We start from the raw sequence: 19936 nt of genomic DNA on the forward strand, positions 1-19936 counted from the left end.
ACTCGCTTGGTCGCGTTCGGTGGAATCGTGGCCGTTGGAGCTTTTCCCGGGTGTTTGTGGATCCAGCGTTCTTGTTCGTCGTGGTCTGTTTCAAGTACTTTTTTACTTTTTTTTTGCTGCTTGAAGTCGGGACGCGTGAGAAGCGCACGTAGAACAATAAACGCCCGTGGGCCGTCGCGACCGCGACTCTCTCGGCCATGCTAATTTGATCTTAAGAGATGCGTAAGACAGCTTCGGAGTTATCGTAGGATTTCGTCGTAACCTGCGCAAAACTCACGAAGATTTCGTTTCGTGAATACGAATTTGTTCTTAAGTTTTGTCTTACGCACATTTTTTGCGTAAGATCGTTTCGTGAATCTGGCCTCTGCACTTCCGAAAGTCGCAGGAAAGGTAAGACACACGCAGACGACGTTGCGAGCAGACGACGTTGCAAAGGAGCAGACGACGCTCAGATAGGGGGCGCGATCAGCCAATCAGGGCTCGGCGTTCTGACGTCACCGCTACCCCATGCGCAAGAAGCAGACGCACTTGCCCTCCGCATTGCAGTTTCTCGTCTGATTTAATGTAATTAAGACATTTAGCAGTATTGTTATCAAACCATTTGCATAAGTAAAATAAACAGTTTTAATTTTATTGGTGTTGAGAAGAAAATATCGAAGTCAAACATGTGCCTGTGGAAGTTTCTTGGTCAAAACAGTTCTTTTAACTCAGGGTTTTGCGGGCTTGTGCTATCTCGGAAAATTTAGGCTTAAACAGTCATCTATATGGGGTGGTTCAAGTCACCAGGCCCGATTTAAAATGAACCGTAAAAATCTACACCTGTACGTAGCTATGTAAACTTTTCGTCGAAGGTGCATTTCACGGGTCGGTTTTTTCTTGTAAAATTACAAAGCGTAGCTCCCTTCCTGTAAAAAATAAGGCCAAGAAGCTTGCCAGGGTCTACGGCGGGCAGCGACGCAGATAACAGGATTCCAGTAGCAGGGTGTGTTTGGCGTTCGTATTGATAGATGGCGTCAGAAGCAGCGTCTGAAGGTGCAGCCGAACAGCGAAAGAGAGCAGACGACACGCAGACGAAACCCGTTGGCAGCAAAAGCGCCGTCGTTATGCAGACGCGTTTTTTTTACATTAAGTTTTGCTTTTATTGTCCGCATTTAATTTTTAACGAAAGGTACATTTCAAAAGGATTATGTTCATTTTAAGAAATTACGGTGGTCGCGATCCGTCGCGATAAGGAGGTAGCGCCATCTATCAGTACGAACGCCAAACACACCCTCTACTGGATTTCTGTCGTCAGCGTAAATGGCCGCCGTAGACCCAACCAAGTTTCTTGGAATTATTTGTTACAGAAAGAAAGCACCGCTTTGTAATTTTAAGATAAAAACCGACCTGTGCAATACACCTTTGACAAAAAGTTTAGATTTCTACGTGCAGGCGTCGATTTTTACGGTCCATTCTAGATCGAGCCTGGTGACTTGAAGCACCCTATACTTCGATGTTCTTGTCAGGTTATGAAATCTGCGGTTAAAACTGGGAAGGGAATGGGGAATTCAGGTCCCAACTTCGGACTACTTGGTGAATTGAGAGGTAATCGAGATTGTAGGCCCCGCAGACGCCGACAATTTTATTTCTCATATTGGTGCGCGGAGGTACTGTTGGAAATTGCACAGTTCTGTCGGTTACTTCGTTGTGCTGGGTGGAGGACTATCAGTCTATATCTGGGTACTTGGCCATATAATCAAATACATACACATATGTCCTGCCAGAATATTCTAGGCGTGGGACAATCTATCGAGGGTACAAAATGGGATGAACAAGAAGACGTCAACAGTCGTACTTATCGAAAATCGAGGATGTGACACATGACACATTCAACAAGTGCCAAAGATGTGACCTAGTACATCACATTTAATGAGCGATCACTTTAGTTTCTCGTACTTACCATTATTAGAAAAATGTGTATTCGGATCTTGTGTTACCATGCATGATTCCATGTCGGAATACAGAATTTGCTCCTTTTTCTCCGGCGGGAAATATTCTTCTGTTTAGCAAAAAAAAAATGAAATATTGCCATGAATAAAAAACACACCAAGGTACATTTTATGAGCTAAAACAAAGCACTCAACTATAAATGAAACATTATACATTTTACGCATATTAACGTTCATTCACACGGCATGAATTTATCCACAAAGAAATTCCAGAACGACAAACTTCATTAATGAAAATCGTCAAAAAGTAGTGATGTGGTTAAACAGAATGTGAACGAGTAATCAAAGGGCGGGGTGAAGACGCAACGACACTACTGGGAAGGAGATACAATCGATGCGCCCCAAGTGGCTAAATGTTGTACTACATTGTTGGGGTAAAAACAAAATGAATTATACGGCACTCTACAGGGTGAAACAAGGGGACGCCAGGCTCTTTAAATCGACCGGAAAATTCGGTTTTTTAACCTATCGCGCTACGACTTTATGCAGCGTTGCCCACATATGTGCATTTTTTTTGTAAAATTTGCAAAGAGCGAACTTCCCTGAGGAAAAAGTAAAGAAAGAAAAAGGCTTAGCTCCTATGTAAACGCAGCGAAGCCACCGGTCTGCAAACAACACGGTGCCGTTTCGCACGGGAGACAAGAGAATTCAGACATGTACAAATTACTCAAAAAAGGTAGTTAAGTTACTGAGTATCGACGCCAAAAGTAGTTGAAGTAGAGTAGAAATTACGCATTCGTAATAGTAATTGAGTAAACTACTAACTACTGTAAAAAAGTAGCGAATTACTTTGAAGTTACTTTCGAAGTTACTTTTTATGTTTTTGTGGCAGCAAAATGAACAGAAGTATTGATCAGTGAAAAACCCTGCGAGCCGGAAATAAATGCAGTCATTTTATGACTTCTAAAATAGTTTATTCGCTCGCCGAAGCAACTGTCTTCCAAAGTTGTTATCGGAGAGTTTTCCTCTTTTCCTTCTATTAACGTCCTCGGTCAAGCTAAAAAGACGTTCCACCGTGGCGCTGGATGCGAAGACAGCGTTCAATTTCAGAAGCAGGCTGTGCAGGGTCGGGTAAGCGAGTGTCGGCATCTTTGGTGTCCATGACGAAACATGTGAGGCTTGCCTCGGCCTAGAGGGTCTTTTATAACAAACACTCCTCTTTCTTTTCTTTTTTTCTTCGGAAAGTTGAGATTGTTATGACTGGCCCCTCTTTATTATCTCGACATTCGGAGATTTCGCCGAGCGAGTGCACCTGACCGTCAAGGGATCAAGTCTCGCGCCACGACAATGAGATCATTCGGACGACTGCGCGTCTCGTTGCAATGTTATAGCTACGCCACTTTAAAAAAAAAAAATTGTTTTTTGTTGTTGACGTTGGGTCCAAGAAAAAGATCTCCCAAGGGTGACTCGAAATCCTCGCCGGCGACTACGGTATCCTGACGCGCCTGACAAGTAAAACGTTTTCAACAAAGAGGAGGTCTCCCTGGCGTGGAAGGTCGGAAGGACGCGAAGGATTACGTGAACAAGCATCGGCGCTCGTACAGTTGCAGCTGGAAGCGTGAACGTGCTCCCATGAACGGATTATCCGTGTCTGCGGTTAGGCGCGGGGGACTCCGCTTTGCAAGGGAGTATGCGCTGACGACGAGGCGACCATGAGAACAGACGCCCAGTTGCGAGGTCATCCCAGTGGCGCTACCGTGGAACCTACCACTTGAGTCAGAACTCACTAACGGCGCACCATGAAAACAGCAACAACCCTCGGAGTGTCCCCGTCTTTCACGTTTGCAGCTGGAAACGCGGCGCTTACGTGCGTTACCGGATCAGGTCAACACCCGACCAATGCTTGTCAAGCATCTCTGCCTGCCTTCGTGCGCGCCGGTGTTATGTTTTGGCTGCTCGTCGTAGCCACCTTGGCCCAAGGACGCCTGTGATGCAGTTTCTATGGCTGCCGAGTGTAAGTGCGTGGGAACGGAATGTGAGGGGGCCCCTTGTTCGTGAATGCCACTTCATCTGCCAGCGTCTTATTTATTTGTGCACTCAAACGTTTGTGATGAAAAAAAAAAATAGGATTAAATTTCGAAAGTAGTTAGTAATTTGAGTAGAAGTTACCCGAAAAACGTAGTTAAATCAAACTACTAATTACCCAAATAGAGCTGTAATTGAAAGTTACCAAGTTACTCTGACAAGTAGTTAAACTACAGTAGTTTGAGTAGAGTAGTTGAACTACGTCCAAGTCTGCAAGAGATGGCGCAAGTGGTCGCGACGCCAACTGCCGCCAACGAACAAGCAGACGACGCCGAGAGCCGGCGTAATTAGCAGACAAGGAACAGCAGTTCCTTGTTGTTACCGCGCCTGTTTCTGTTTCTGCGTCTGTTGCCGCCTGCTGAACGCGCGCCGCTTTTGAGTCGAAAGATTGTCTGGTGAAGATGCTGGCTCTTGGCGCAGTATGCTCGTTCGTTGGCGGCGCTCGTTGCGCCATCTCTTGTCTCCCGTGCGAAACGGCGCCGTGTTGTTTGAAGACCGGTGGCGTCGCTGCGTTTCCATAGGAGCTAAGCCTTTTTCTTTCTTTACTTTTTTCCCAGGTAAGTTCGCTCTTTGCAAATTTTACAAAAAAATGCAACATCTGTGGGCAACGCTGCACAGAGTCGTAGCTCGATAGGTTAAGAAACCGAATTTTCTGGTCGATTTAAAAAGCCTGGCGTCTCCTTGTTTCACCCTGTAGTTCGTTTGCGCCTTGCGCAGAGGGTGCCAAACAGATCTTCGAGTTACACCGTGTTACAATTAGCAGAAAAGGGAGTAGACGCAAACGCTAGCTGCATTTGTCTCGACCCACTATCTCCTTCCAATCAAAGTGAGCAGTATTGTCGTTTGCTGCTCGCGCAGAAGCAGCAGTAACGCCAAAATCAGGCATTCGGAAACCGAACGTGGAAGTCTCCTGCTACTCGTAGGAGTGGCTGTTTTACGTTTTCTATGGATTGGGAAGATGCACCGCATCAGTGCGAGTAACAACTTAGCGGCTACAAATAAAGTCCTTTCAGTCATTTTTTGAGAAAATTAAAAAGTGTTATCTAGAAGGGTACGCTGTTTTCTGACGACTAAACACTACCAGACTTGCCCCAAGGTAGGAGGAAAGCAGGGCCAAGATGTCGTTTGTTCGGGAAAGAGGAGCAGTTGCGGGGCTGAGCTTCGTCGCAAAAATGACCCTAGGCGTAGACTATGGGGAGGCAACGGGGCTCGTCCCCCCCCCCCCCCCCCCGGGCCATGATCCTTACCGAGACGTAGCGGCATGTAAACAAAATAACGCGCACGTTGTCTTTATTGACAAAATACATGGGAAATGGAATTCCAGCGTGTTTTCGTTAGTTTCAATCTCCAGTTCTGGCGAAAAATAACGCGCAGCACCCCCCCCCCCCTGGGAAAATGGAAAGTCTACGCCGCTGCAAGTGACCATTTCCTCTTACCGCGCTCCTCCACTTCTCTTCCCCACTTACGACATGTATTTCATTGCGTGTTTTAAGCAACACTCGGCAGACCCAGCCGAACGTTCCGGCAGCGCTAGGTCAGGGCTCGAATTCTTCCAGCGGAGATCATCTCGAACACACGTCTAGGTCAGCCGCACAGGAAGCACTCGTCTCCAATTCATGTCCCGTGCTCCATCTAGGCACATGACGTACACAATGCAGTCCACACACCTTGCGTTAGTCAAACATTTACCTTCATGGAAAACAAACAAACGTCAAGGTCACACAGACAGCTGCCACGGAGCCAGAGAGGAGGGGGCGCCGCACCCCACCCCCTAGCAAAAAAAAAATCAATAGTGCTGAATGAGATCGCATCAACAGAGAACACCATCGTTAGACACAGATTGAATACGAGCGCTGCATCAGCGCTCACCTTCCAGTCAGTTTTAAACTGAGCGCGACGTTTGGACCCGACATAATCTTCGCGTCCAATCTGGGCCCAGCGTTGACTTCCTCTCATGGCCCCATCTCATTCAGCACTAGGGCTTTGTTATCAAGGAGGCTTTGCGCCGAGCGTGGTTGAATGCGGACAAGGTGGCGTGACTAGGGTCAGCGGCACTCGTGCCGTAGCCCGCCGCGACACCCCCCCGCCTTCGACCCCTTTTCTTTCACTGCCCAGCTGCACACCCCTGAGTGTGCATCCGGGGCGCACCCCGCCCCCCCACCACCCTACCGCCCTTGTGACACCACTGTGCGCGCGTGCAGTTGCCGCTCTGCCGTCCCCTGTTTTTCTCAGTTCTGGGATCCCGTAGTAGCGGTGCGTCGGCTTTGATGTGTGCGTGTAGTTAAAACTATGGATGCGGTTCTCTCCACAAGTGATTTGGATACGATTTCTTCGACGAGTGATACGAATGTGGTTCTTTCCACGAGCGACATGGATGAGTGTATCCAAGCGCGTCGACGTTCTCTGACAGGCGCAGAGTACAGAAATGGGGTGAAAAAATTACAGGAAATTCATTGGTGATCAGGGTGAATTAACCTCAGACTGGGGTAGTGAATAACCATCAAAGGCTAGAAGGGACAAAAAAAGACAGGACGACGTCTCAAACTTAGCTGACTCGTTTATTTAGTACACCTTCTGATATAGTGCTGAGCCTAAAACTTCCCTAAGAAGCCACCATTGGGGAATTCTTAGGGAATCCGTTAGCATGACCAGTGGGAGACGCCACACACGTCGCCCTTTGGGAAGCGCTAACACTGACCCCGTAACAAGGCCAAAAAGAGGCAGCAAACAAATAGGGGAATCAAAAGAGAAACCAAAAAGGAAAAAAAAGTGAAGGGTTCAGCCTTTGCGTTTCACAAAGGGAGACGTGTGTGACGTTTCCATGGGTCATGCTAACGCTTCATATAAGAATCAACCAATAAATCTTGCTGCAACTTTTTTTGGAACTTAATTTTAACAATTTTTAACGAAGACTCAGGATTTTTTTTTTTCAAATCGCTCGAGTGGAGCAAGTCAACAACAGCTCCAGCTCGAGCTTTCTTTGGTTTATTCCAACTTTGATAATGTCCGCTTGGGGTTAAGTGGCAGTGTTTACTGATATTGTCAAAAATAACAAAATATGAGGCGGCGAATAACTGAAGAAACTTAGCGTTTAATGGGTGAAGTTGTGCCACCAAAAAAGAATTAGAGAAAGGCTAGTGTCGCAGGCGTCGATGTCAGCAAAACAGCAGGATCGAGCGCTGGGGCGAGACTGACTCGACGAGGTCGCGGCGGTCTCTTATATAGAGTGTGGGATGGTCACGGGTTGTGGTAACCGAAGGGTTCAGCGGCGGTCTCTAATCGGGAGACGCCAACCCTACTCCCACACCCCGCAGCTTTCTCTCGAGAACACCGCTACGGGCGGGTCCGAACGTCGGCCGCACAACTGATCGCTTCTCTAAAAAGGAGGAGCACGTACCACAACAGGACTGGGTCCAACGGTGTTTATTGGAACACCAAAAGACACACTGTCCCCAAAACCCCCGCGCCGACAAGGTCAGGTGAAAGGCTCACCCTGTCGACACCGTCCCGAGAGCGCAGTCCGGAGCGGGCAAAGGAAGTCCTTCGCGACACGTCCGATCTCTATCGCATCCGCGGGAGGAGTCCCCCACGTTCCCGAAGTCGGCAACGTGCGTCGACCCCCCCCCCCCCCCCCGCGGGCGTCGTCCTCACCCGAAACAACCAGGTTCCCGGATGAGCGGGGGGACGGAAAAAGGTCCCCCCGGGAGAAAGTGAGGAGGAGAGCCCCCCAAGCCAGGCGGCTCTCCTACGCTTCACGAACAGGTTAAAACTCACGGCAACCAGGCCGCGCGTCCCGAACCACGGCCTTTATACCGGCCATCGGGGAAGGGCGACCAACGGTCCCCACATCCCACCCTCCTTAAAACGCTTGGTGCGCCTCCCCGATGTAAGAGGGAGGCCCACCGGCTCTCATAAATAAAAAAAAAGGAATAGCAGGCTTACCCGAGGCCAAAGGGGCTCGAAGTCGTCGTCTCTGCCCAGCGGCCTCCAGGTCAAAACAGGTCGATGTCAACATCCACGTCGATCAGGTCCTGGAGTCCGCTGGGCCCGGCCTGCTCGTCGATGGGCGGCGTTTGCGGTCCCGGTACCACTGCTGCCGGAGCCGAAGCAGCCACCCCTTGGAGCTCGGCCGCTGCCAGGGCGGCGGCAGCAAGCACTGGGTCCCGGGCCAGCCGGGGGCCGAAACAGCGGATGGCGTCCGGGTGCTCCGCCGGGTCGTCCACGCGCCGTGGCCCGATGATGTCGCCGTCCCCGCCGTTGGCCCGGCTCCGGTGGAACAGCGACCGGTCGTGCCCGTCGCCGTGAAAAAGCAGCCCGCCGCAGACGCGGCAAAAGATGTCCCCCGGCCGAGACGGGAGGCAGGCACCGCGCGCTCGGGTGTCCATCTCGCTGACCGTGCGGCCCCGGAACGGCCAGGGGACGCGGTCGAGTGCATGCCCCGGCTCCGGTCATCTCTGGTCCCCCCAGGGCTTTCTCGAGACGTAGAACCGAGGGGGCTCCGTGCCGTCCTGGGAGGTCCAGGTGGCCACAGAGAGCCCGACAGGAGTTGCCGAACGTGGGGCAGGCAAGCCCCGTCCGCTCCCCAGGATCCGATTTTGCCCGGGGCCGTCACGACGATCCCGGCGACGGCGCCCACGTCGATCTCCTGCCCGGGACACAGACGACGGCGGCGACAGCTCCATCCTCGGCCCGCCACGGCCACCCCGGCGACGCTGACCTCCGGCCCGAGTGCCCGACGGCGACGGCGAAGACGGCGAAGATGTTGACGACGATGACCCTGCGTGCTTGGCGGTCGGCGACATGGTGGCTTCTGGCAAACCCCTCCAATGGGACGGGTGGCCTCCAGAGTCACAAAGTGGCCCGCCGTCCCTGGCCGCTCCGCTCCGCGAGTATCAGGTGTCACGGAGCGGGCGAGCCAGGTCCTGGTCGGCCAGGCTTCAAGCCATTTCAAAACGGAAACGACGAGCCTGCGGACCGACGCAAGTTCAACGGGGGAAAGGTTGCTGTCTCCAAACGGGGTCGGCAACCGACAGGAGCCACATAAATCTCTTGGTGGCCCACCGTTAGGCAAGCAGCAAGGCAAAACTAGGCCATGCCGCTCGAGCCTTCTTTCGGGCGGCGGAGAGCAAAGGCTACGAAAAGACGCCTCGTCTGCGAGATGAGGGGGCAAGCTTCCCCAAAAGGGGAAAGCACTTCCGCCTGGCTCACCCGTCCCCCTCCACCAGAGGGGGGCAGCGGCATTCCAGGCCACTGCCGCGCGCCTCCATGATGGACCTTGCGCAAAAGCGGCTCAGACCTGACGGCACCCCCAAACACTCCGGGGGTTCGTCTGTCGAGCCGGGAAGAAGTCATTCCGAAAGCGCCAACGACATGGCTGGGGTCTGTCTTCTACCGCCGACAAGGGAGGGCAGGAGACACACAAAGAAAAGCCATTTGTTCTTCCTTGTCCACACGCAAAGTAAACCAACTAGGGTCTGCTCTGCGGCGGAGTCCAAGGGGGAGAATTTCTGAGAAAAAGTACAGAGCTCACCCCACCAGCAGACACGGAAGCTGCCCACATTATCCGACTTTCTAGCCCCCGGAAACCCGTCCGTTGGCTATAAGCGGCTTGGGCAGACGACATAGCCAGCACTATGGCCTCAGTCATACGAAGTTATTCGGACATTAGGACCGAAAACTCCGCAGATTGTAGCGCGGCTGTGGCCCAGAGGGGCCGTCACGGGAACGCCTCGTGCGTGTCTGCTGACGCATGCGACACGTTTCCTCGGCCGTGTCATCCCTGCTAATGTACGGTTTGAGATCGCCGACGTGCACCGGCCCGCCAACGTCCCTGGATTGCAGGTCCGTCAGTCTATACACGAGAGGAGAAACAGTCTCTTTTACTCGGTAGGGGCCCGACCATTTCGGTGCCAGCGCAGCAGAAAAGGCTTTGCTAGCGTCGCTCAAGACGTGCGTTCGTCTGAGCACCAGATCGCCCACTTGATAGCGGACATCCCGGTGTGAACGGTCGTACTGAGCCTTCTGACTGGCTCTGGCTGCGTACAGATTTTGGCGGGCTTTCGACAGGGCCGCCTCCATCCGCGTTTGCAACCGCCGGGCGTAGTCAGTATAGGCTGGCTGCGCGCCGCCCCCGTCGCCTGTAGCCGCCAAGACCCGATCCATGGGGTTCGGCAGCTCCCTCCCAAGATTGAGGAGAGCAGGGCTGAAACCTGTCGATCTGTTCACCGTGGAGCGGAGTGCAAACCCGATCTCGGGTAGATAGGTATCCCAATCCCGGTGTCGTTCCACATACGCTGCAAGCATAGGCTTCAGGTTGCGATTGACACGCTCGGTGATGTTCGACTGGGGGTGGTACGTCGTCGTCCTTTTGTGCTTTATGCCAAGGGCTGCACAGGAATCGGCGAATACCTTTGCCGTGAAGATGCTGGCGTTATCAGAAATCAAAGCTTTAGGGTATCCGAAACGAGAAAACACCTCCATCAGCTTGTCCAGCACTGCCCGGGCCGTCAGTTTGCGCAGAGGAAAAAGCTCTACCCATTTACTGAAGTGGTCGGTGACAACCAGCAAATACTGGTGTCCTTTCGGGCTCTTTGGAAAGGGTCCGACCAGATCGCACGCCACCAGAGACCAAGATTGCTGGCTTTGAATTGGCTGCAGGAGGCCCGGGGGTTTGCCGCTTCGTGGCTTGAGGCTCTGGCACAGGTGACACGAACGCGCATACTGAAGTACGTCGCGCTTCATGCCCAGCCAGGTGGCGAAGTGACACAACTTGAAATAAGTCTTGGGGCCACTCGCGTGCCCTGCCAGGGGCGTGTCGTGATAAAAGCGCATAAGTGCGCCCTTAAGACTGCGGGGTACGACCACTTTGAACGCATTAGTGTCGTTCTCGAATGGTATGTACCGCAGCAAGAGTCCGTCAGCGTCAAGCAGGTATGAATCCAACGCACCAATTGCAATACCAGCAGTTTCTCGGTGCTCGGCGTTTTCCACAGCATTACCAGCTGCTATTCGCCCGACGGCCGCGCCGTCCGACTCCGCGGAGTCCAGCTCTTTCTTGAGCTCGTCGATCATCTCTCGACACAAAGGATCACCCTGCTGAGCTTTGAGGACCTCTTCTCTGCTGAACGCAATCCCCACCCAACTAATCAGGTTCAGGTGGTTCACGATTTCGTCCGAGGAATGTGGCGGAATCGCCTCCTTTTGGGACTGGCTTTCGGCTTCACGCGGCGCCAACGGCGCTACGTGCTGAGCCGGGGCGTCGGACGCGGGAGGGTTCGGGCAAGAAACGGGGGCACGCGACAAGGCGTCCGCCACGACATTCGCGCTCCCCTTCCTGTAGCGCACCACATAGGTATAGCGCTGCAACGTCAGGGCCCACCTTGCTAGACGACCAGAGGGTTCGCGAAGCCTTTGCAACCACACAAGTGCCATATGGTCCGTTTCTACCACCAAGGTGGTTCCATCGACAAACATGTCGAACTTGGACAGGGCAAAAGTGATCGCCAGGCACTCCTTCTCCGTGGTGCTGTAGTTGACCTCCGCCGGCGTCAACGATCGACTGCCAAAGGCCACCGGTCGGAGCTCGGCTTCGTGTTCCTGGAGCAAAACTGCCCCGAGACCCAGATTGCTGGCGTCAGTCTGAATCACGAACGGCCGGTTCAGGTCGGGCAGCCTTAAGTTGGCTGTGTCAACCAGAGCGTTGGAAACACGAATAAAAGCCGCCTCCTGCTCGGGACCCCAACTCCATCTCTCAGACTTCCTCAACAAACGAGTGAGAGGTGCCTGGAGGGCCGCACATCCCGGAATAAAGTGACGATAAGCGGCGCAGAGAGCTGACATCAGACGGGCTCAGATACTCCAGAATAGACTGGAGCTTTTGCGGGCGGGGCGCAACGCGCCCGTCGTCGATCACGAAACCCAGTAAGGAGATACGGGTCTCAGCGATTTGGGCTTTGTTGGGGTTCAAAGTGATCCCCGCAGCCCGCAGCTTCTCGAGAACATCCTTCAAGTGACGTAAGTGGTCCTCGAAGGTGTCGGAGTACACGACGATGTCGTCTAGGTGAGCCATTGCATGCGACCATCTGGCATTGCCTAAGACATTGTCCATTAGCCGTTGGAACGTCATAGGAGCTCCGGCTAGGCCAAAGGGCATCCGAGTAAACTCGAAAAGCCCACGGTGACAAACAAATACGGTCTTTTCTTCGTCACCGGGCTCCATCCCAACCTGCAGGTACCCTCTGCTGGCGTTGAGCGTAGTGAAATATCTAGCTCCGCCCAGGTTGGATATGATCGAGTCAATGCTTTGGAACGGATAAGCGTCCTTGCGAGTGACCTCATTCAGCTTGCGGTAGTCCACGCACAGGCGCGAGCTGCCGTCCTTTTTTGGAACGAGAACGACGGGGAACCCCCATGGGCTCTCCGACGACCGGACAACGCCGGTGTCAATCATCTCGTCCAAGGCAGCGTCAATGGCCTTTCGTTTGGCCAGACTCACGGGACGGGGATGGCACTTCCAAGCAGGGGCCTCACCCGTGTCAATCCGATGCCGCACCGAATCGGCGCAGCCCGGACGATCCGTGAACATCGAGTCGTAAGAGTACAACAACGACGCAAGACAAGCCTTGTCGCGCCTCCCCAAACCGCAAGAACCAGCAATTAGCGGGTGGGTGGCGACTCGGGACGCCGCGGCGGCGCTCGCTCCCAAAAGAGGGGGGCGCGCGACCGCAGGGTCCACAACCGGCTTCCGGGAAACAGCGTCTCCCGCGTGGCCGCGGTTGTTGCGGCTGCTCAACAGGAAAGAGGCCGGAGCGGCGGCGGGGGGTTCGGCGAATGGCTTGACTGAGCCGAAAGCGCCTTCACGATAGCCAGCGTTGACGCGACCAATGACTATGCCAGTCTGAGCCAAGAAGTCTCGACCCAAAATTACCGGCACAGAAAGACCAGGGAGGTGCACAAAGCGATGTCGCCTCACCCGATTGTCCCAGCGTACAACCAGCCGCACGGAGCCGCTCGAAAGAGCAGTGCCCCCCGCTGCGAGCCGAAATGCCGTGTTACACTCTCTCAATCGGACAGAAGGGGTCCGGAGGTGCGCCAACACGTCTTCACCGAACGACGAAGCACTGGCTCCGGAGTCCAGGAGAGCCTTAAACGTTCGGCCAGCGATCGTCAAGGCCAGGAACGGGGCGGGCGCACCGGACAAACCATCGGCCCGGTACGCCGACGGCGCTAGAGCAGAACCAGGTGCTCCAGCCTTCCGTCGAGCCGCCAGCCTCGTTAGCGGCGGCTTGGCCCGTTTCCCGATGCCTGTGGATTCGTGCAGTTTCGCGCCAAGTGACCAATGCGGTCACAGCGATAGCATCGAATTTCGGGAGCCAAAGGGTTCCGTCCGGCAGGTCTCGGGGAATTCCTCCTCTCGTTCGCAGCGAAAGGCTCGTTTCGAGGTCGCCTCTCCTCGCGTCTAGGACCCACAACGCGGTCCTGACTGTGCGGGCCCGACTGCGATTTGGCAGCGGATCTTCGCAACCCGTAGGAGTATGGATCAAGCGCCCGATCAGAAATCTCTCGTGCGTCTCGACCCCGGGCGTCGGCATATGCCGTGGAGGCCTCGGCCCGGCGGGAATGGGGAGCGACAGGGTCGCCATTCCACGCGCACCGCGGCTCAAGAGATGCCGTGGGTGGGGGTGGGGGCCGGTAGGCTCGAGCCGCAAGAATGTCACCTTGAATGCGGCGAGCCTCGAGTGCCAGGTCATCCAGTGAATGGAAACGGCTGCCTCGAAGGTATACGGAGAAAGTCGGGTGCGCCTGCCGAATGACACGCTCAACCCGTTCCGCATTAGGGGCCGAGGGGTCAGCGAGAAGGAACAGCTCCTGCATCGCCCTCACGTACTCCAGCAACGATTCGTCTGGGTGCTGTGTACGCCGCTCCAACTCCCGTCTCATCCGCCTTTCGTAGTCAGCGGGGAGAAATTCCTGGCGAAACAGGGCCCGGAATTGATCGAGAGTCAGCGCGTTTTGTCCGCAAAGGCGGAACCACCGCGCAGCTTGGTCAGTCAGTGCGACAGGCAGGACTCGGCCAAGAACCTCTTGATCGACCATTCCCGTGGCCTGCTGGTAATGGAGCAGGTCCTCGAGAAAGTCGTTCGCGCTTATGGAGTCTCCGTAACCCTTGTACTTGGGAATTGGGACTCGCACAGGTGGTCGCAGTGCCCTGGGTGCTTGCAGTACTGACTGCATTGTACCGGTCAAGCTTTCAATGACTCGCGCCGCTTCTTGTAGCAGCACATCATGAGAGCTCCCAGCACCAGCCCCAAAAAGAGCGGCGCTAGACACCGGCGGAGCCCGGGGGCCATCTCCAAACAGAGAAGCCTCCAGGCCGCTAACGGGCGACGCGCCAGCTCGGTAGGGAGCGGGGTCGCACGGAGCCGGTGGACGGACGTTGTCGGCGGGCAACTCAATCAAGTCGCCGGAAGCATTGACTCCAATCGGGGTCGTGCTTTGCGCGGGCCAGGGTGGGATATTGTCTCGCGGCAGAGGAACCGCTTCGTGGCCATCGGGAAGCGCGCCGTCCCGAAGGGGGGAGGCGCCGAACTGCACAGAACTCCGAGCGGCACCACAAAAGAGGGGCGCGCTCGGTCCAGCCGCCGGGTTGCCTCCCATCGGGAAGCGACCGGGCGGTTGCCGAACCTGATAACCGTCTCGGACAGGAGAAGTTGTCATGTGGCTGCCCGGCAGGGCGTCAGCTTGAACAGTAGCTACACCCAAATGCCGGTGATCTGCGCCGCCTCCGAGGGGAGTGGCATCGAAGGAGCCCCCAACGCTGGCTCTAATAGGAGCGGCGTAGGGCTCTGGCCGCAACAGAGAGCCGTCTCGTAAAGGAGAAGCTCTCGTGGGCCCGTCAACCGAGGCGTTTCCTCCAATCAGAGGTGCACCTGGCTGGCTCGGCGACAACACACGGCTTGCAGAAGAGGCAGCCGGGTCACCGATGGGTACGAGGGGATCAGAAGTGAGCCCTCTCGTAGCCACTTCTGCCAACGTGATCAGCGACCGAAAATTGGGCTGACCTGTCGACATGGCGTGAAAGGGCAGACAACAGTGCTAGCCAAACGTTCAACGAATGCCACGACCGCGATAAAGGAAGTCGTGGCCCCACGTTGGGCGCCAGAATATGTGGGATGGTCACGGGTTGTGGTAACCGAAGGGTTCAGCGGCGGTCTCTAATCGGGAGACGCCAAGCCTACTCCCACACCCCGCAGCTTTCTCTCGAGAACACCGCTACGGGCGGGTCCGAACGTCGGCCGCACAACTGATCGCTTCTCTAAAAAGGAGGAGCACGTACCACAATAAGACTGGGTCCAACGGTGTTTATTGGAACACCAAAAGACACACTGTTCCCAAAACCCCCGCGCCGACAAGGTCAGATGAAAGGCTCACCCTGTCGACACCGTCCCGAGAGCGCAGTCCGGAGCGGGCAAAGGAAGTCCTTCGCGACACGTCCGATCTCTATCGCATACGCGGGATGAGTCCCCCACGTTCCCGAAGTCGGCAACGTGCGTCGACCTCCCCCCCCCCCCCCCGCGGGCGTCGTCCTCACCCGAAACAACCAGGTTCCCGGATGAGCGGGGGACGGAAAAAGGTCCCCCCGGGAGAGAGTGAGGAGGAGAGCCCTCCAAGCCAGGCGGCTCTCCTACGCTTCACGAACAGGTTAAAACTCACGGCAACCAGGCCGCGCGTCCCGAACCACGGCCTTTATACCGGCCGTCGGGGAAGGGCGACCAACGGTCCCCACAAGAGTGAGTCACTATCTCGAAGATTGGTCAAAGAAAGCTCGACCGTCTGATAAACGGGGCGAGGATGAACACACTCCCGCAGCAAGAATAAATGAGAAAACTCTAGAAGTCCGTGTCCTAGCGTTGCTTTCTCGACCCCTTTGAAAGCGAATCGTACAATGCATCACAAAAAGAAAAACACAAATCCACAACGAAAGGCCAGCAGAACCGCGTGCCACAGTTCACAGTTTGACGAGAGTCCAAATTCTATCGTTCGTAATACGGCTTGAAGCTCACGACGTGGACTAGTTCGGGTCACTGTTGGCGTCGTCTTGATGGTCGAGTTCCGTTGAGAAGCACCTCGTAGTTCAAGTGCCAGAGACGGCGAAGAACATAGTAGGGTCCGAAGTAGCGCTTGAGAAGCTTCTCGCTGAGACCGCGGCGCAGTATCGGTGTCTGCACCTATACCCGGTCTCCGGCTTGAAACTGGAGGTCCCGGCGACGAAGGTTATCTTGGCGTAGACTAGCTGTTGCTCTTAAATCTTGATTCTTGCCAGTTGACGAGCTTCCTTCGTGCGTTGAGAGATCAGTTGAACGTCGTCGTTGCCATCGTTGGTTGGCATGTGAGGCAGCATGCCGTCGATCATCGTGGTAACCGTCCGGCCGTGTACCAGTTGGAACGGCGCCATTCCCGTGATTTCTTGAACAGCTGTGTTGTACGCAAACGTAACGTACGGCAGCACCTTGTCACACATCTGCTTTACGTCGACATTCTGTACATGGAGATCATGTCGGCGATCGTCTTATTGAGCCGCTCCGTTAGCCCGTTGGTCTGCGGACGATATGCGGTAATTCATCGCTGGCTGGTATGACTGAGCCGAAGAACTTCTTCAGCCAGCTGTGCCAAGAAAGATAACCCTCATTCTGTGATCAGCACTTCGGGTGCGCCGGGGGGAAGGAGAACGGACTTGACGAAAACCTTGGCGACTTCCACCGCTGTCTCCAGTGGAAGGGCTTCAGTCTCGACGTATCGTGTAAGATATTTGGTTACGACGATAATTCAGCGGTTTCCTTGCGTTGATCTTAGAAACGGCCTAAGCAATTTTAGTCCGACCTGCTGGAATCGCGTAGTCGGGGCAGATATCGGCTGCAGGAGTCCTGCTGGGTTCATCGGACGCTTCTTACGTCGTTGGCACTAATGGCACGACCGTGTGCTCAGATAGACGGTCTGCGGGAGTCTCGGCCAGTAGTACTTCTCAGGAATCCGGGCGAACGTCCTGGTGTAGCCGAGGTGTCCAGCCGTCGGGGCGTCGGACATGCTTGAAAGATTTCTTCTCGCTGGCTGGCAGGAACAACCAGCAGCCAGGCGGAGTTGCAACTTCCTAAGTCGTTCTTGAAATGCACGCCTCGCCGCAGAACGAAGCTCGGCAAGTCTAACCCATTAGTCGCAGAACATAAATTCCTTGACCTTCGAGATGGTCGATCACGGCGCGAATTCCGGGTCGTCTCGTTGAAGTGCTTCCATGTCGGTATCTGTAACTGCTCCGAGAAAACGGGCTTCTTCGTCGTTGTTAGTGCTGTCGGGAGGAGATTCGACTGGGGCCCTAGACAAACAGTTGGCGTCATTATGCTTGCGGCCTGACTTGTGCACAATGGTGAAGTCGGATTCTTGCATTCAAGGACTCCAGCGAGCGAGGCATCCTGATGGGTCCTTGAGGTTTGCGAGCCAACAGAGAGTGGGGTGGTCCGTGACAACGTGGAATGGGATCCTGTACAGGTACGGGAGGAAGTTGGTTGACGCCCAAACGACAGCAGTACATTGCTTGTTGGTCGTTGAGTAATTTTGCTCTGCCTTGAGCAGTGCCCGGCTTGCGCAAGCGATCACCCTCTCTGCTCCGCCTTTTCTTTGGACGAGTACCACGCCGAGTCCGGTGTTGCTGGCGTCCGTGTGACCTTCCGTTTCCGCTGATAGATCGAAGTGTCCGAGGATAGGGGGCGACTGGAGTCTTTCCTTCAGTTCGTTGAACGCTTGTTCTTGCTCCTTTCCCCACTGGAAGTTCACGTTGTCCTTCGTCAGATTCGTGACCGGTGCAGCAATCCTAGCAAAATCGCGAACAAAACGTCTATAGTAAGCGCAAAGCCCATGAAATCTTCGTACGGCTTTCTGATCTGGTGGCTTCGCAAATGCGGCGATATCGGATGTCTTTGCAGGGTCAGGACTTACCCCCTAAGCACCCACTACATGGCCCAGGAATCTGAGCTCCCTGTACGCGAACTGCCATTTTGAAGGCTTGAGTGTCAGTAGCATTCGGGCTAGCCTGTAGCACGGCTCGTAGACGTCTCAGGCGCTCGTCGAAGTCGCTTGCGAATATCACGACGTCGTCGAGGCAGAGGAGACAGCTTTGCCATTTCAAGCCTGAAAGGACGGTGTCGATCACGCACTGGAAGGCCGCCGGTGCTCTGCACAGTCCAAACGGCATCACTTTAAATTTGTACAGTTTGTCCGGCTTGACGAAGGCAGTCTTCTCACGATCAAATTCGCCGCCCTCGATCTGTTAATGCCCACTATTCAGGTCCATCTACGAAAAGTATCCTGCGTGGCGCAGCCGGTTCAGCCTGTCTTTGATGCGTGGTAGCGGGTAGACGTCCGTCTTTGTTACGGCGTTCAGTCGACGATAGTCCACGCAGAACTAAAGAGTCCCGTCTTTCTCTTTCACCAGGACGACCAGTGAAGGTCACGGACTGTTTAAAGGCTGAATGATGTCGTCGTTGAGCATTTCTTCGACTTACTTTTGGATGACTTCTCTTTCACCGAGACGCGGTACGGCGACCGATGAAGAGGGAGCGCGTCGTCATCAGTAACATTTCGATATTTCGCAACCGTCGTTTGGCGTACGTTCGACAACGTGGAGAAGCACTCAATGAACTCGGCGAGAAGTTCACTGAGTTGTCTCCGTGTTCGGGTAGACACGATTGGATCGATGTTGAACTGCGCAGGCGGCGTTGTCTTGTGTAGCCATGAAGAGAGGTCTTCTGATACTCCGGCGATTGCAGCTGAGTCGGGGAGTTTCTCGGTGTAACCCACCGCGCTGCCTTTCGTAAGACGCTGAGCCTGCTGTCGGAAGTTCGTTACGAGTGAAATAGTGCTTCAGTCTTAGAGCTCCGTGATGCCTCGTGCGACGCCGATGCCTCTTCCTAGGAGCAGTTCGATGGTACCTTCCAGCGGAGCTTTTCCGGAGATGCCTTTTTCGGACCCGACAGGCACAAGTACACTCGAGCGTGGTGGCAAGTTTACGTGGTCGGAGAGTACACGCACTGTAGCTGACGTGGCTGCCGTAGTTTTGTTATCCTCAAGTATTTCGACAGGTTTCCGCAGCCTCAACTTGTTGGGTTCCAGGTCGATGACGGCGCCGCATTCGCACAACACGTCCATTCCGAGTGTGACCCACGGCACAGTCTCGTCGAGCGACGAACTTTACCGGACACCTCTCGCCGTGAATCTCGACGCGAGCAGTGCTTCTTTTGACTGGCGTGATAAGATGTCCCCCAGTGGTTCGTATCTGCGGGCCATCTCACGGCGTCTTCACTTTCCGAGGGCGTTGGGAGAGCCTCCCACTCAGGACGGAGTAGTCTGCTCCGGTGTCGACGAGAGCTGACACGTCTTGGCTGTCGATAACAATGTTTAGGTTGTTTTTACCATTACAGGAGCAGTCGTTTCGGTCTCTGGTAGCGTTCGAGTGGGGGCCCTCCGACATTCGGGGAGGATCTTGGCGTCGGTCGTTTTCGGCATCTCTACCTCCAGTGATTGTAGCGCCTGATTTCCCCGGTGAGGAGCGAAGGGTGACAGGCTTCCACGCCGGGGTCGGTGCGTCAGAAAAGCAGGACGTCGTGGTGACGGCTACCGGGGCTCTCGGCGGTACGCGGGCTCGAAGGACTGAGGTCGTCGCCGGTACTCGTCGATCTCACGAGGGCGTTCACCATAACGGGGGCGTGGGTCGTTCGGGTGGAACCCGCGCAGCCCGGTTCGTCGGTAGAGGCATCGACGATGAATGTGGTCGGCTCCACCGCAGTGATAGTAGATTGGTCGCCAATTCGCGGTCCTCCACACGTCGGTTTTCCTTGGCGCCGGCTGGTCTCTGCGGTCGTATTGACAACCTC

The 19936-nt window shown here is 54.7% G+C and overlaps 1 protein-coding gene across 1 annotated transcript in view; it reads right to left on the reverse strand.

Annotated features, from left to right (window-relative positions):
* Window positions 1–19936, reverse strand: part of LOC115325088 — a 60689-nt gene that overhangs the window by 13528 nt on the left and 27225 nt on the right. The window contains exon 4 of the mRNA XM_040216758.1: window positions 1940–2038. Coding sequence (XP_040072692.1) covers window positions 1940–2038 — 99 coding nt within the window. The remainder of the gene's footprint in view (window positions 1–1939; window positions 2039–19936) is intronic.

The sequence above is a fragment of the Ixodes scapularis genome, unplaced genomic scaffold, assembly GCF_016920785.2.
Source record: "Ixodes scapularis isolate PalLabHiFi unplaced genomic scaffold, ASM1692078v2 ptg001200l_1__unscaffolded, whole genome shotgun sequence".
Taxonomy (NCBI): domain Eukaryota; kingdom Metazoa; phylum Arthropoda; class Arachnida; order Ixodida; family Ixodidae; genus Ixodes; species Ixodes scapularis.